The 16,407-nt window shown below is 37.8% G+C and overlaps 1 protein-coding gene across 2 annotated transcripts in view; it reads left to right on the top strand.

Annotated features, from left to right (window-relative positions):
• The window catches only part of LOC149284623 (cyclin-dependent kinase 19-like), a 75,121-nt gene that overhangs the window by 31,798 nt on the left and 26,916 nt on the right, over positions 1 to 16,407 (top strand). For both annotated transcript variants that reach the window (XM_089496442.1, XM_089496441.1), the window contains exon 5: positions 15,224 to 15,281. In XM_089496442.1, coding sequence (XP_089352568.1) covers positions 15,224 to 15,281 — 58 coding nt within the window. The remainder of the gene's footprint in view (positions 1 to 15,223; positions 15,282 to 16,407) is intronic.

Below are 16,407 nucleotides of genomic sequence, written 5' to 3'. Positions count from 1 at the left end.
GAAAAAGCCTGAATATAAGACGACCCTATAGCAAAAAAGTTTTACCAGTAAATGTTAATTCATGTAAACTATTTTTTTAATAAAAGCTATGATTGAGAAAAATATTTTGGTTCTATTTTCCAACCTGCCCCCCAGTTATGCACATCTGCCCCAGAAATGCCTTATACCCCTATATGCCACTGTGCCCCATGATATGCCTTTTAACCCTCTAAATGCCACTGTGCCCCATGATATGCCTTTTAAACCTATATGCCACTGTGTCCCATGATATGCCTTTTGACCCCCTATGTGCCACTCTGCCTCCAGAAATGCCTTATACCCCTATATGCCACTCTGGCATTAAGGGGGTTAAAAGGCATGTTATGGGGCAGAGTGGCATATAGGGAGGTTTAAGGCATTTCAGGAGGCAGAGTGGCGTATAGAGAGATAAAAAGGCATTTCTGGAGGCAAAGTGGCATTAAGGGGGTTAAAAGGCATTTCATAGAGCACTCTGCCTCCAGAAATGCCTTATGCATTTAACACTCCCCCGCCGGTGCAGGGAACTCTGATCTCTGACAGCCGGGGAAGGTCTGCGCGATGGACGCAGACAACCCCACGCTGCGAGCCACACCTCCTTCCGGCTGCAGCGTAAGTTGTCTACACGAATCACGTATACATCTACACGCTGCCCCGGCTACTCAGAAGCACCGGTAAGTGGGGCGGGGGGGGTGGGGGAGACAGGAGGATCCAGGTCCCCTGCAGCTGCGGGGGATCTGGATCTTAGTCGTCTCATAGTCAGACCTATTTGAGGTCTGATTATAAGACGACCCTGATTATAAGACGAGGGGTATTTTTCAGAGCATTTGCTCTGAAAAAAACCACGTCTTATAATCGAGCAAATACGGTATATTGAGACAGGTCATTTTATGGAGATGTATGAGCTGATCATAACCTCTTCTCAGAACCCAAATTTCTGCATTGTATAAATAAGTGCAGGGACAATATTAAGAGCTCTCCAGTGACCTGTTCATTAAAAGAAATGTACAAAGAACAAGAGGTCATCCTCTGAGACTAGAAGAGCAAAGATTTCGTACACAACAAAGGAAGCAATTCTTTATAGTAAGGGCAATAAGGTATGGAATTCACTGCCAAAGGACGTGGTGCTATCAAATACAATGGATGCCTTCAAAAGGGGTCTGGATATTTTTTATTTAGAAAAGCAGAACCTACAGAAGATACAATATTCTGATCACCTTTTGAAATCAAAGATTTTTTCCCCTGGCAAAATCTGGAAAAATAGCTAAATTTTGCTTTTTTGCAGCCTTTTGGATCAAAAACAGGAAGGATAGGTAGGGTGTTTGAATTTAGGACTGTCTCAATAGACAACACAGTTGTGCAGACAACTGACATCTGGGATAACTCAATTAGAGGGAATGTAGCTAGCTACATAAATGAGTTGTACAGTATTGATTTAACCTATTGTCATAATGGGACACAATATGTTTACTTTTTTATTGTTCTAATACAGAGCAGATCAGAATTGGCTGATTGATTTATAACAGTACTACTGAGTAAACATGTTTTATTTTCCATCACCTGAGCTTGTATCCTAGGAAGGAAAGGTTGAATCATTAACATCTGCACAGAATGATCTTGTTCCCCTCCACAATTTCCTAGATGCTATATTATTTTTGAGTTATTGCACTGTTAATATACTTTGTTGGTATTAAATATCCCAGTAGTATATAAAGGGTTTTAGTGGCACTTTAATAAAACGTATTTGGATAATCAGTAACTGGCAACACTAATCAACTGAGGAACAGATGCCTGTATAATAGCAGTTTTATTGTCTTTGTGGCTGTTATGATGTTGTAAAGCACAGTTTCCTTTTGGGCAAAGTGGGTATTTTGTTAAATCCTGTTTCTACATTAGCAATAACAAATCGGGAAAGTGGAGGTCAGTGGCATACTAGGATCATCAACTATGAGCCACAGATGATGGAAACGTGAGTGCAAATCATTAATAAGGAATATCCTTAAGAGTGGCGTATGGTGTGAGTAATATGATTTACCAAAGTTGTTTTCATGGTGAGAAATGTACTTTGTTCCTTGAGGTTCTGCAGAGTTGAAAGGCGATACGGAGTAATATAATTTGTGCAAACACTCACTTTTTATGCAATATCACAAAAACAAGAATTGTCTTTATATTCGCTTAACCCAAAACATTTCTTTTAACTGATGCATAAATTCCATAATTTCCAATGGCCAAAGAGGGAAACATGTTTCCAGTAAATCCATAGCTGCTAGACAGTCGACAATGCCAGTGTCAGCAAAGGAGATTTTGAGATTCCAGGGAGTCAAAGACATTCTGTGTCTGGACATTCTACAAAACAAACAAGTCTGACTGTGAACTGTCACATGTGTACATGCTTCAAACCTGCTTGAAATATAAAACTTTTTTTTTTCAAATCACTTACATCCCCTTTACCAGTGTGATATAAAGCAGAGAGGTTTTCATTGCCAGTGTACTGTTTTTTGACCTTGAGGCAAGCTGTCCAGGAAGAGAAAACCGTGTTTGTACCTTTTAAATCACTTATTATTTTTCATAATGATACCATCTTGTATGTAATCCTCTCTGTGGTCACTATATTTAATGATATTAAGACATTCAATACCTAGCTTTACATAAAGTTGAGCTGAGTTGGCAGTTGGGTTAACTTGCTGAGGCTAGCTAGACCATGTGTGGGTTAAGGTGGGTGCATGACACCCAGGCACCCGACATGTAATGCATGATAATTCACCCCACAGTAGGGCATGTCATCTTGAAGACTATGACCTGCACTGAAGACAGAGCTATGTGCAAGTTAAGAGGGTAGGAGAGTAATGCGAGGTGTCTAACTAATGGGAAAGGGAGAGATTGTGTGTATGTATGTGTAAGAATGTTAGAATGACTGTTAATGTATGATGTTGGACAATGTGCACAGGACATAATAACAATCATCTGTTCCTAAGCAGGTCTAAAAATTAGGTTAATGCAACCTAAGATGAACAACAACACATGACATATTACATCGTGTCATGATTTATTCAACATAAAATAAAACCAAAATGGAGAAGCTATGTGTGAATAGGTGCATCTCATGATTTAACCAACGAAATTTAGATGGGGCGCAGGTACATATAAAGGGAAAAAATAATAATACAATATAGTGTAGATGATTTGTTCAATGTGAAACTAAAGTGATATAATGCACTCACAAATCAAAGAAGTAATTCCAACCCATCAATAGGACTGTATATAATCTTTAATGTTCTTCTTGAGAAAATCTAAAAAACAAACTTCAATGGTGCAGTATTCCAAAGTGAAATGTAGAGAAATGGAAAAAATGCACTCACAATTGTATATGCACTACAAGTGCATATATAGGCGTAGAAAGTCCACCGGAGTGTGGGATATATCGATCTCCAATTGAAAATCAACGCGTTTCACCCGTAGGCTTCTTCAGGAAAATCAATTGAAGAAAAATGTCCATAAAATTCAATGTAAAATCAGCAGTCCGTAAGTGTTTTCGTCTTCTTCATCTGTTCTTTTATATCCACTTCCGCATATCGCCGTTTGTTGACCTTTCCCCTTTGGTGTCATCGCGTTTTTTCAATGTCGTCATCACGTTTCATTTATATTGTCTGTCTGTCTTCTCATTCATTAATAAAGTTTATGCAGAGCAAAAAACGGAAGGTCATTTCGCCTGTATCCGGGAAGATCTTTAAACTCCATTTATGGGTCGCGAGTGGGCTCGGTCTCAAAAGAATAATGGATATGTTAAAGACGGACTAAAAGAATATATATAACAGGAAGAAACGAAGGCCGAAATGAAAGACAAGCCGGAGAAAGAATGAAGAGAGAACGGAAAGAGAACAAGCGTGCCCGCCCTATATGTTAATTGTGTATGTATTCTATCGTACGATTAAAGTGTATGTAAATAAAGACTGAAAATGTCTTTCACCAAGTTACGTGTCTGTGTGTGCAGTGTATTCATGAATGAGTGTATATCCATTATATCCTTAAATGAATTCGTCATCCTAAAATGATTAAATAATAAACAAGTGATTTTCATTGTTACGTGTCAAGTGAATGTGTATGTGTGGAAGTGTGCAGTGTCTGAATGAATAAATCAGTAATTTTCATTAACTGTATGTGTATATTAATTCAATATCTAAGATAACTTAAAACACCTGAAAAGAGTAAATCCACTCTTATATGATAAAAAAGTTGACTGCCTGTTAGTGTATGTAAAGGGAGTTGGTGTATATAAAGAACAGTGCCAAAATAACACTAAAAGATAATAATAATGACTCTAAAAAATGATATTGGAACTAATATTAAAAGAAGTAATGATATCTATTTTAATGTATAAGACATTAATAGCACTACAAATGATAACTCTAAAAAGTAGTAGTATTAAAACTAACACTACAAGTGGTGATAAAATCCATTTGTCAAAGAAAAAAAATACATCTTTTAGATGTACAAATACAGGGAAGGAATATACAGTTAAGCACTTTATCAATTGCGACACCACTAATGTGATTTATTTATTAGAATGCAAATGTGGTATACAGTATATTGGACGCACTTCTAGAAAATTTAAAACAAGGGCACTGGAACATATTAGAGGAATTAGGAATAAAAACCCTAAACACAGTGTGCCCAGACATGCAAATAGCTGTAAATTATTTTCCTTCGAGAGCCTTAAGATTATGGGCATAGACATAGTTACTCCACACTGGCGGGGAGGTAATATTAAGGAACAACTAGCGAAACGAGAAACTGAATGGATATATAAGTTCCAAACGCACAAAAAAGAGGGGTTAAATATGGAAATAGACATTTTAGCATTTATGGATTAATATAGTTTTTAAAATTTTAAAAAAATTTTATTAATTTATTTTGTAATCAGTAGATATTCTGAATCCATATGTAATTTTATTTTTATTTTTATTTTTACAAAATATTTTACCATATTTTATTTATATCTATATAATTTATGTCATTTTAGGACATTTATAGCCATTTTTCTGTATTTATAAAATGGATTTTATCACCACTTGTAGTGTTAGTTTTAATACTACTACTTTTTAGAGTTATCATTTGTAGTGCTATTAATGTCTTATACATTAAAATAGATATCATTACTTCTTTTAATATTAGTTCCAATATCATTTTTTAGAGTCATTATTATTATCTTTTAGTGTTATTTTGGCACTGTTCTTTATATACACCAACTCCCTTTACATACACTAACAGGCAGTCAACTTTTTTATCATATAAGAGTGGATTTACTCTTTTCAGGTGTTTTAAGTTATCTTAGATATTGAATTAATATACACATACAGTTAATGAAAATTACTGATTTATTCATTCAGACACTGCACACTTCCACACATACACATTCACTTGACACGTAACAATGAAAATCACTTGTTTATTATTTAATCATTTTAGGATGACGAATTCATTTAAGGATATAATGGATATACACTCATTCATGAATACACTGCACACACAGACACGTAACTTGGTAAAAGACATTTTCAGTCTTTATTTACATACACTTTAATCGTACGATAGAATACATACACAATTAACATATAGGGCGGGCACGCTTGTTCTCTTTCCGTTCTCTCTTCATTCTTTCTCCGGCTTGTCTTTCATTTCGGCCTTCGTTTCTTCCTGTTATATATATTCTTTTAGTCCGTCTTTAACATATCCATTATTCTTTTGAGACCGAGCCCACTCGCGACCCATAAATGGAGTTTAAAGATCTTCCCGGATACAGGCGAAATGACCTTCCGTTTTTTGCTCTGCATAAACTTTATTAATGAATGAGAAGACAGACAGACAATATAAATGAAACGTGATGACGACATTGAAAAAACGCGATGACACCAAAGGGGAAAGGTCAACAAACGGCGATATGCGGAAGTGGATATAAAAGAACAGATGAAGAAGACGAAAACACTTACGGACTGCTGATTTTACATTGAATTTTACGGACATTTTTCTTCAATTGATTTTCCTGAAGAAGCCTACGGGTGAAACGCGTTGATTTTCAATTGGAGATCGATATATCCCACACTCCGGTGGACTTTCTACGCCTATATATGCACTTGTAGTGCATATACAATTGTGAGTGCATTTTTTCCATTTCTCTACATTTCACTTTGGAATACTGCACCATTGAAGTTTGTTTTTTAGATTTTCTCAAGAAGAACATTAAAGATTATATACAGTCCTATTGATGGGTTGGAATTACTTCTTTGATTTGTGAGTGCATTATATCACTTTAGTTTCACATTGAACAAATCATCTACACTATATTGTATTATTATTTTTTCCCTTTATATGTACCTGCGCCCCATCTAAATTTCGTTGGTTTCATATTTTAACACTTGGAGGAGAGTGTTATTTGGGTGCTGCGGTCCAAATCAGGGAAGTATCATTTTTATTTTATTGTTCACTATAAGAGCACGTATTTTCGGTTTGGTTTCATTTTTCACGGTGTTATTTATTTATGCATCTCATGATTTAGTAGCTTGTAGAACCACCATTAGCAGCAATAACTTTACAAATGGTTTTCTGTCTCTCACATTGTTGTGGAGGATTTTTGGCCCACTCTTCTTTACAATGTTGCTTAAGTAAGTTGAGTGTTGGCCTAACGTTTGACTCTAAAATACTTTGGTACTTGTTTGACTCAATGACTGCAAGGTTCCCAGTTCTTGTGGCAAAACAAGCCTAAACTCATCACCTTTCCACCACCGTGTTTTTCAGTTGATATGAGGTGTTTGTGCTGATATGCTATGTTTTGGTTTTGCCAAATCTGGCACTGTGCATTATGGCCAAACATATACACTTTAGTCTCGTCTGTCCAAAAGAACATTGTTCCAGAAGTCTTGTGGTTTGTTTAGATGCAACTTTGCAAACCTAGCTGTGCTGCCATTTTCTTTTTAGAAAGAAGAAGCTTTCTCTTGGCAACCCTTCCAAACAAACCATACTTGTTCATTTTTTTTCTCATTATACTGTCATGAACTTTAACATTTAACATGCTAACTTGATCCTGATGTAACTCTTGTTTTTTTTTGCAATTTCTCTGAGCATTGCATGGTCTGACCATTTGCTGGGACTTCTACTCCTGTGAAGATTGGCACGTCGGATGTTTTCGACTTTTTAATAATCTTTCTTACTGTAGAATAATGGACTTTAAATTGTTTGGAAATGGCCTTATTACCCTTCCCAGATTGATGGGCAACAACAATTGCTTCTCTAGGATCACTGCGGATGTCCTCCTTGGCATTGTGTTAACACACACCTGGATGCTCCCGATCAGCAAACTTCTGAAATGTCTGCTTTTATAGAGGTGGTCACACTTGCTGATAATCAATTGTTGTTATGTCCTGATATGTAAAACCATACAATTCAAAGAGGGTGTACTTTCTTTTTCACATGACATATATATACAGAGTGCCCTCCACTAATATTGGCTCTCTTGGTAAATATGAGCAAAGAATCATGTGAAATATATGTGTGGCACAATTATTGGCACTCCTATGAATTCATATGAGAAAATATATTTGAAATACATTCTTATTGATATTTTACATTTTTTAGTACACCTGGGACTAGGAACAGGAAATTGTTTAACTATGACTTCCTGTTTCAAAGGGGTATAAATAGTAAGTAACACATAGGTTAAATTCCCTTAGTAATTCATCACAATGGGTACGACCAAGGAATATAGCTGAAATGTGCAAAAGGTTGTTGAGCTTCACAAAATAAAAAGTGGCTATAAGAAAATAGCAAAAAAAAAAAAGAAAATGCCCATTAGGGCAATAATTAAGAAGTTCCAGTCAACTGAAAATGTTATGAATCAACCTGGAAGGAGACTTGTCTCTATATTGTCTCAACGCACTGTGAAGAGGATGGTTAAAGTGGCCAAAAAATCTCAAAGGATCACAGCTGTAGAATTGCAAAAGTTGGTTGCGTCTTGGGGTCAGAATGTCTCCACAACTACAATCCGATGTCACCTACAGTTACTTGAAAAGTTTTCAAGAAAAAAAAAGCCTCTACTCTCATCCAAATACACACTCAACCGTCCTCAGTTTGCCAGACATTCCTGGGTCTTCAAATGGGATCGGGTTCTCTGGTCAGATGAAACCAAAATAGAGCTTTTTGCCAATAACCACCAGAGTTGGGTCTGGCGCACACAGTGAGGTAGCCATATGAAAAAGTACCTCATGCCCAGGATTAAATTTCATGATGGCTCTTTAATGTTTTGGGACCTAGACATTTTGTTAGGATACATGTTTGTATATTATATTCAAAACAGTGTCTTTCTGGGTCCAGAGATTTCCATTATATGTGGCTGTTTTTGCCTTTTCGCTAAAAATATAATACCATAGTGTTTCCACGGAAGAGGGCATAATTGAATGCATAAAAATATAACTTAGTTTAGGCTAGTTGTAGCATGATATCACAGTGCAGTCATCTGTCTGTGAGGTATAACAATGAAAAATTAACTAAGGAAGACAAGGAGCCTGTAGAGATTTGTTCCCACGGGAATGAAGTTTGAAGACTGTTCCCTTCAAACTATTCTCATACTTTGATGCTCTATGTAAGGGATTTGGTTTGTACTACACAACTCATAACAAAGATACCATTTCATTGTTTAAATAATAATACTATGGCAAAAAGAATGATTACAAGGAAGTGCACTTTAATTCTATATCCAACGTGTGTACATGTCATATATATCCTTAAAACTTGAAGGTAAAATGTATTCTTCTAAAATGTAGGCTTTTTACATCATTGTTTCCAAACACTCAAATACTTGCTTGTCAGGAGAGAACTTCAGTTTCATGTGCTATTGGAATTTATTTACTCCTAAAGGATTTTTATTGTACCAATGCACTTAACGAAAGGGTAATTTGTGGAGCTAAAATTGCCTTTGTGTGTAGAAGGCACAAATCACCTTGCTATGACTTCTTGTTCTATAGTCCTAAAAAAGCATGGTAAGCATCTGAGGGGCTTCTCTTGGGCTAAAAAATTGGGAAGTAAACCAATACCCGTTAAGTAGGTAACACGAGGTGCCCAGTTGATGCTCAGTTGTATGTACCTTGGCTAAAGCACTACTACAAAAGATAGATAGATATCTCTAACCACTTAAAGGGTCCAAAGTTAGTATAAAAAACTGTTTATTAGAAACGATAAGGTAGCATATTAACACAGTGGAATGCCGAACACATATTTAACGCGATATTCAAGCATATGTTGTAGGTCAGGGGCGTCCAAGTTTTTTCTGCAGTGGGCCACTTCATCAGAATTGTATACGTGCGCGGGCCGCACTCATTTTTCACTGTGAGAAAATATGGCCTTTAATAAAATATGCAGATTAAAATAAATTAAATGACGCAAAACCTTTACTTTTCCTCTCACTGATTTCTGGGCCTAGAAAGTTTTGTGATTACAAATGCAGGATTCTGTATAAGTAAAAATAAAATAGTTCTATTTATTTTAGCGATGCACTAAAATGAAAATTCTGGACCAAAACCGAAAATTCAGGGTTCACTTAGCCGAAACTGAAAATGACCCCCCACACACTTTTAATAAAAGTAAGTTACACACGAAAATTGTACAAAAAATAATATATTATGATTGTTAACAGCAATCTCAGGCATACCCAGATTCCAGCATGTACTGGTTGGCTGGGCATTGTACCGGTATTTTTTGTCCAATTTTAGTGTGTAACCACACTTTTATTAAAAGTAACACACCACAATTGGACAAAAAAAATCAACAATATGACTTGGCATGATAGGAGTCTGATTGCTAACAGCAAACACACTCTTTTTATACCCAGGCAACCAGTAAATCCTGGAACCTAGGCATGATGGGACTGTGATTGCTGTTAGCAGATTGCTGTTAGCAATCACACTCCTATCATCCCAAGTCAGCCAGTACATGCTGGTACAGGGTGGCTGTAAGTGCAGACCCCATACTGCTGGCAGCATCAATACACAAGGGGGACAGCTAGCCGGGTTTCAGCATGTACTGGCTGACTTGGCATGATAGGAGTGGGATTGTAAACAGCAATTGTAAACACACACATTTATTCACAGATTCATTCCCTCAATCAGACATACTCATTCAAACACCCTCCCCCACCCCCTTACCTGCACTACAGCTCTCTCAATGCCGATCACAGACTTCAGCAGGGGGCGCGGCCTCCCTCGTTCTCCCCACAGAGGAGGCAGGACTGGAGCAGAGAATAGCCCCTCCCACAAGTAAGCTGCAGGGCTCTTGTGATCCTGGCTGCAGATCTCACGCGGGTCCCACCTCGAGGTCCCGCGGGCCGCATGTTGGACGCCCCTGTTGTAGGTATTGTTTGTAATGTTAAACAGGATTATTCACATTGAAACACGAGATCCACTTTGTATTGAAGCACTCAGTAAATAAAAAATGATTATATGATGATAAAAAAATATTGTCATGTCTTATTTTGTAATTTGCCTCCAATCGAAAGTATAAAAATATAACACAGATCAATATTTTAACGTAAAACTAGCAATAAGGGGCACACTAAAACAACTTTTTTAAGGAGGCCATATGTCTATGAGATTACCCCATTGTACCCAGAGGCTAGTCAGCTGTGGTACTTCTGCATACAAAACTGCTAAGGTAAGTGTTTGTGGACATTGCACAATGTAATTGGTGGTGGAATATTAACAACAGTCCTGACCCCGCTAGAAGCAATATAAAATGTTCCCAAATATATATATAAAGGTTCCCAGATGGTCTTTCCAGGCGCCCCTAAAACCTCTGATGAGTTCTCCATGCAGGCTGATCACACTCAAATTAGCAATGCAGGGCAATGGAGCCCTGCTTGCTGACCAATCTATGATTAGCGGCAGTGGGGATCAAAGTGAAAGAGGGAGAACTCTCCCTCTTCAAAAATAATAAAAAAATCTAAATACCTGTATTTGCTCGATTATAAGAGCAAAGGCTCTGAAAAATACCCCTCGTCTTATAATCGAGTTCGTCTTCTAATCAGACCTCATTCTGCTGGGGCCGTGCTGCTTACCGGGCTTTGGTCGCAAGCAGCGTCTCTGCTATTAGCAGCAGGAGAACAGGAAGCTAGCACAGTCCTCGCATAACTCTACCTCCCCCCTTCTTCCTCTGGGGGCGGGGCCAGAGAAGTTGCTCGCACAGCCGGGCCCCTGCAGAAGTCTGCGAGTGGGAGATCTGCAGTTCAGGTGGGGGAGTGGGGGGTTTGAGCGTGTGTGTGTATGTGTGATTAATGGAATGAATGAGTATTTAAATGTTTGTGAATGAGTGTGTGTGTGTGTGATAGCATGGATGTGTAAGGGGGGTGGGGGTGGTAGCATGGCATAGGGAGGCTGTAATCACACTTCTAACACCCCCAGGTTCCAGCATGTACTGGCTGCCTTGGCTTGATAGGAGTGTGATTGCTGTTAGCAGTATATATATATATATATCTCCAGAAATGCATTTTAACCCCCTAAATGCCACTCAGCCCCATGATAGGCATATCATGGGGAAGAGGGGCATATAGGGGGTTAAAAGGCATATCATGGGGCACAGTGGCATATAGGAGGGTATAAGACATTTCTGGAGGCAGAGTGGCATATAGAGGGTTAAAAGGCACATCATGGGGCAGAGTGGCAAATAGGGGGGTATAAGGCATTACTGGGGGCAGAGTGGCAAGCCTGGGGGCAGATGTGCATAACTGGGGGGGCAGGTTGGCAAATAAAAGGAAATAAAAATATATTTTTCTCAATCATAGCTTTTATTAAATATGAAAATTAGTTTACATGAATTAATATTTACTAGTAAAACTTTTTTCCTATAGGGTAGTCTTATATTCAGGCTTTTTGTTTTTTTCCTAAATTAATATTTTGATTTTGGGGGGTCGTCTTATAATCAGGGTCGTCTTATAATCGAGCAAATACGGTACTTTAAAAATGGTTAAAAAATATTAAAATATAAAATAAAATTAAAAAATTATAATTAAACAGACTCCAGTGATGTCACCATGACATTATAAGGGGTATTACCCAGTTCCAAGAGAGATTCCTGAGGGATCTCAAGTTAAAAAAAAAAAAAAGTTTTAAAATAAAATAATAATAATAAACAACATTAAAAAAAGAACTAGTGTCCAAAAACCTTGTGAACCTACTACATATATACCTTAAAACACTTTCTTTAAAAAATAAATAAATAAATTTGCCCCAATCCACAGCTCAAAAATAATAGAAGATAATGTAGTATATAAGAGACCATTTTGCTCCCTTATATAAAATAAAACTCAGGGGTTGTTGAACATACTGTATTCATTGATTTTGTGGGACATAACGTTGCTGTATTTTTACATTTAATTCATCCTAAATGAAAGACTATACACAAATAAAAGTGGTATAAAGAGAAAGCCCATTCTGTCCTTGAAAAGGCAATATATCATTTGTCTGGCTACACTAAACATGGAAAAGGGGAATCATGGGTGAACAAAGATATGCTTAAATAGCAAAAAAGTTCCTGTCCCTTAGGGGTTAAAATGATTATACTTCAGATATTGTATTTTATTTATTGACTTGTTTCTCATACTGTTGAAATGGCGCGACTGGCTGCTCTAGGAGGCCTTGAACGCACTGCACAGCCTACCCTGCGATTATTCTCCACGAGGTTATAGTGAATTTGGAAATGAAAGTTTTTTTCCCCATTTTGCAGCTGCCTGACATGTTTTTAATGATAACTCATTCATGAGAATAGCTGCTTTGGTTCCCATGACAACCCACCCCGTGCAGCCTAGGTGTTGAAGTTTTGCTCTCTATTCTTGACGGATTTTTCAAGCAAGAGAAAGCATCCTGTGTTTTAATTAGAAACAGCTATTCCATAATAGCTATAAATGCAAATACTGATAACATTAATAATCATAATTGTTTTTGTGTCTTATTCCTCTTGTGATGTTTTTCCTACTAGTAATGTCAATATGCAGTTGTAAGAGCCTTAATGTCTTGTATACCAATAATATTAATTTGGATACAGGTAATATTTTGCACTCTGTGTTGTTGCCTTAATACTCACGCTATGTCAGACACCAGCAAGTGTCTGTATTAGCAGGGTACAAGGAGCCCAGAATGCAGGACTACTGGAGGTATGAGAAACAGTCCAGAGTAGTGGAGATAGGGCACGATTAAATAAATCAGGTAGAGGCAGCATACAAATAACGTAGTCAGGTCACAGGCAGAGATCAGGTCCAGGCAGCAATCAATAGCGTAGTCAGGTCACAGGCAGAGATCAGGTTCAGGCAGCAATCAATTAGCGTAGTCAGGTCACAGGCAATGGTCAGGCAACAGATAGGGACAATCAGGATACAAATAGGTTGAGGAGCACAGTACTGGGGACGCTGTGTAGGGCACAGAGCGTCTCAGAATATCTGAGCGCCGACATAAGGGAGCTTGGAGGTTTTATAGAGATCTCAGACGTGGCGTCTGACATCACGTCTAGATCTACACCCTCCGTTCCGCCCCCAACCACCTCTTTCCTGTGAGACGGCACCAGAGGTGCCGCCCCTCCAGGGGAAGCCTCTACCCCCACTCCTCCCCCTCCCTCCTGCACACAGTTAGCAGGAGGAGAATAACTTAGGGCGGCGTGCCGAAGCGCCGCCCCCTTCATGGGGACCTGGACCGCGTCGCCGACGTGTTCCCCGGCTCCCTGCGTGGACGCCACCCAAGCCGGCGACAGGGACCGGGCACCTGCCGCGAGCAGACACGGTCTACCCCGGGAGGTACGTCCCGGACCTCGGACGGCACGTGCCTTACACGCTAACTGTGTTGGGGCATCAGGGTTCATCAGCGGCTCATCAGTTAACAGGGTCAACTTGATTCTTTCAGAAGTATGTGTACCAAGAAAATAATGACATTAACAATGGGACACATGTATGACAAAATCATTTTAACATACATTATAGGTCATCTGCTGGTAAAATACATGGACATGGACTTTGGATGCACAGGTCCTCCAAGGTGCATGAGGACACAAAGATATGCACCCCACCTCCTGAGGAACTAGGAACTATGAACACTGTGCATATGGCAATATAATTTGATTTCATTAAGGCCCAGTATGTATCCTTATTTATTTATTCTAATATATTTGAGAGAAATCCCATCTCATTATCTCCTTTTACATTCAAAAAGTTCCATAGCCAACTCTGGGAAACCCTGTGGCAGGTTACAAATGTGCTGCTGAATGGAGCTTTGGTGAATCAGCTGGGGTCAACTCTTGAAGGCCTAATTAGCCTAGAACACCAATCACCAATTTATGGTATTTGTGACATTTATGACTTACCATCCACTTTGATCAGGCCTCACAGAACACTCTAATATTTTAGGTAAAACACACTTGTGTTTCTTTCCCCTTTTCTTAGTGTTGTTCATACTAAATTTATTATAATACGGGAAGGGAAATGGGGAATGAGGAAGGGTGAAGGCAAAGGAATACTGCAAGTTGCGCCAGACAAACAGAAAATTATGGTGGCATACAAGGTGCCCAAGTCGGAAAAAAACTCTGCTCCGATAATTTTATAATAAAGAGGGCTTAATTGACTATACCATACATATACTACCTGTGTTTGTGCTTACCAATTTGAAGATTTCCAGGAATGAAATGTTTTTGTATTTGATAATGTCACTGATGGATCCACTGGGTAGGAGCTATAGGTTACCAGTAAACATACTGTTAGACCACTTCCAATATGGGGTATTTTGATGGATATAAAGTTCCATTATAACATATCCAATACACCTCGCCTTGTTGAGCTTATTATTCAAATTCAAAACTGTAGGGTCCACCGAGGCTTATACACCAGGACATGTTTTTTAAGTGAATTTGATTCATAGGGAATTTGTTGAATAGGGGTTCTCGTTGTCACCTGTGTGTGTTCCATCACTACTATTCTGGTAATTTAATGTAATGTCTATAATGAAGAGAGGTATTATTGACATATTGTATTTCTCTGCCTCCTGTGCATTTCCTGCTAAATAAAGGAATTAAAAAGTTACTAAAATATGTTGTAAACCTAATGAAAATACTACCATCTAGTTCCAAAACAAAGACAATGTAAACAAGGGATATAAAGAAGTTTAATTAAAGTTAATTTTATGTTTTGCAGAAACCAGCAAACATCCTGGTAATGGGGGAAGGCCATGAGAGAGGAAGAGTCAAGATAGGTAAAAAAAAAGAAAAGAAAAGAAAGTCTCCATAATACACGTGATTTGAGATTAAATCATAGCCTATTACCCTAGTACCATAAAATTAGTGGAATCTTAACATTTTCAATTGAAGCACTAAAATAGGTAGCTTAAATGGGATGGATGTTTATTTACGTTTACTGTTATATTGTTCTGGGACACATGGGAAATTCAATGAATATTGCTTCTATGTATATGAGGTACTTAGGTATTTACAATAATCATTCAAAAATATTATTGACATTTATAACTAAAAGCAATTTATATCCATTTAATCATTATCTGCTTTTATTGGGCAACAGAGAAAGATATAGAACTGCATACCATTTTTGGACATCAAAGGTCTTTTCTTCAGATGGAATCATCAGACCTTAGGGTTACTAATGCTTTCAGGACCTCAGAGGTCTTTTCTTGGTGAAAACGTTCATTAAACAATTGCAATGCAGGTTTACACATCTGAAATGGATATTACCAAAGCATGGAGATTTTTGGAAAGAGAAAGGGGCTATTTACAGAGTTAGCTGTTTACATGGTAGTGTGAGATTAGTAAATTATTTAACTCTAAAGCTCTGCCTTTGAACAGCCTTGGAACATCTCAGAATTATACCTAAAGCACTATTGCATGACTGATTATATCACTGTAACTAAATGCTTCATTTTTACCCAGAATTAAGTACAACGTACTTAGAAATAACTTTTTTTCCCTGTAATAATTATTTGTTATCTAATGGATAATGTCCAGTTGTAAATTCATTAGTGGTAGAACCGCTGAAAGCCATCAGTTGATAATGAATGACAGCAATCTGGTTAAAGAATAAATACTGTGTGTATTTTCTTTAACACGCCATAAAAATGGAAAAGGTGTCCAGAGCCTCACAAAAATATTTAGTGAGTTTTTTTTACATTTTTCCTGTTTTCTGCACCAGTCAAGAAACAGACGCATGCTGGGATATACTGTATCTTCCTCTAGGAAGTAGAAACTGGACATATAAGTGATATTATATATCACAGATATCCTAAAAACCACTACATGGTGTGTTTAAAATATTCAGTGGGTATAATTTATGCTCTACTGAATGATATCTAGTTAATTTAGGTGACAGAG

This window comes from Sceloporus occidentalis, unplaced genomic scaffold (assembly GCF_023333645.1).
Source record: "Sceloporus occidentalis isolate IW3139 unplaced genomic scaffold, rSceOcc1.0.p SCAF_90, whole genome shotgun sequence".
Taxonomy (NCBI): Eukaryota; Metazoa; Chordata; class Lepidosauria; order Squamata; family Phrynosomatidae; genus Sceloporus; species Sceloporus occidentalis.
This window is presented reverse-complemented; position numbering and strand designations above follow the sequence as displayed.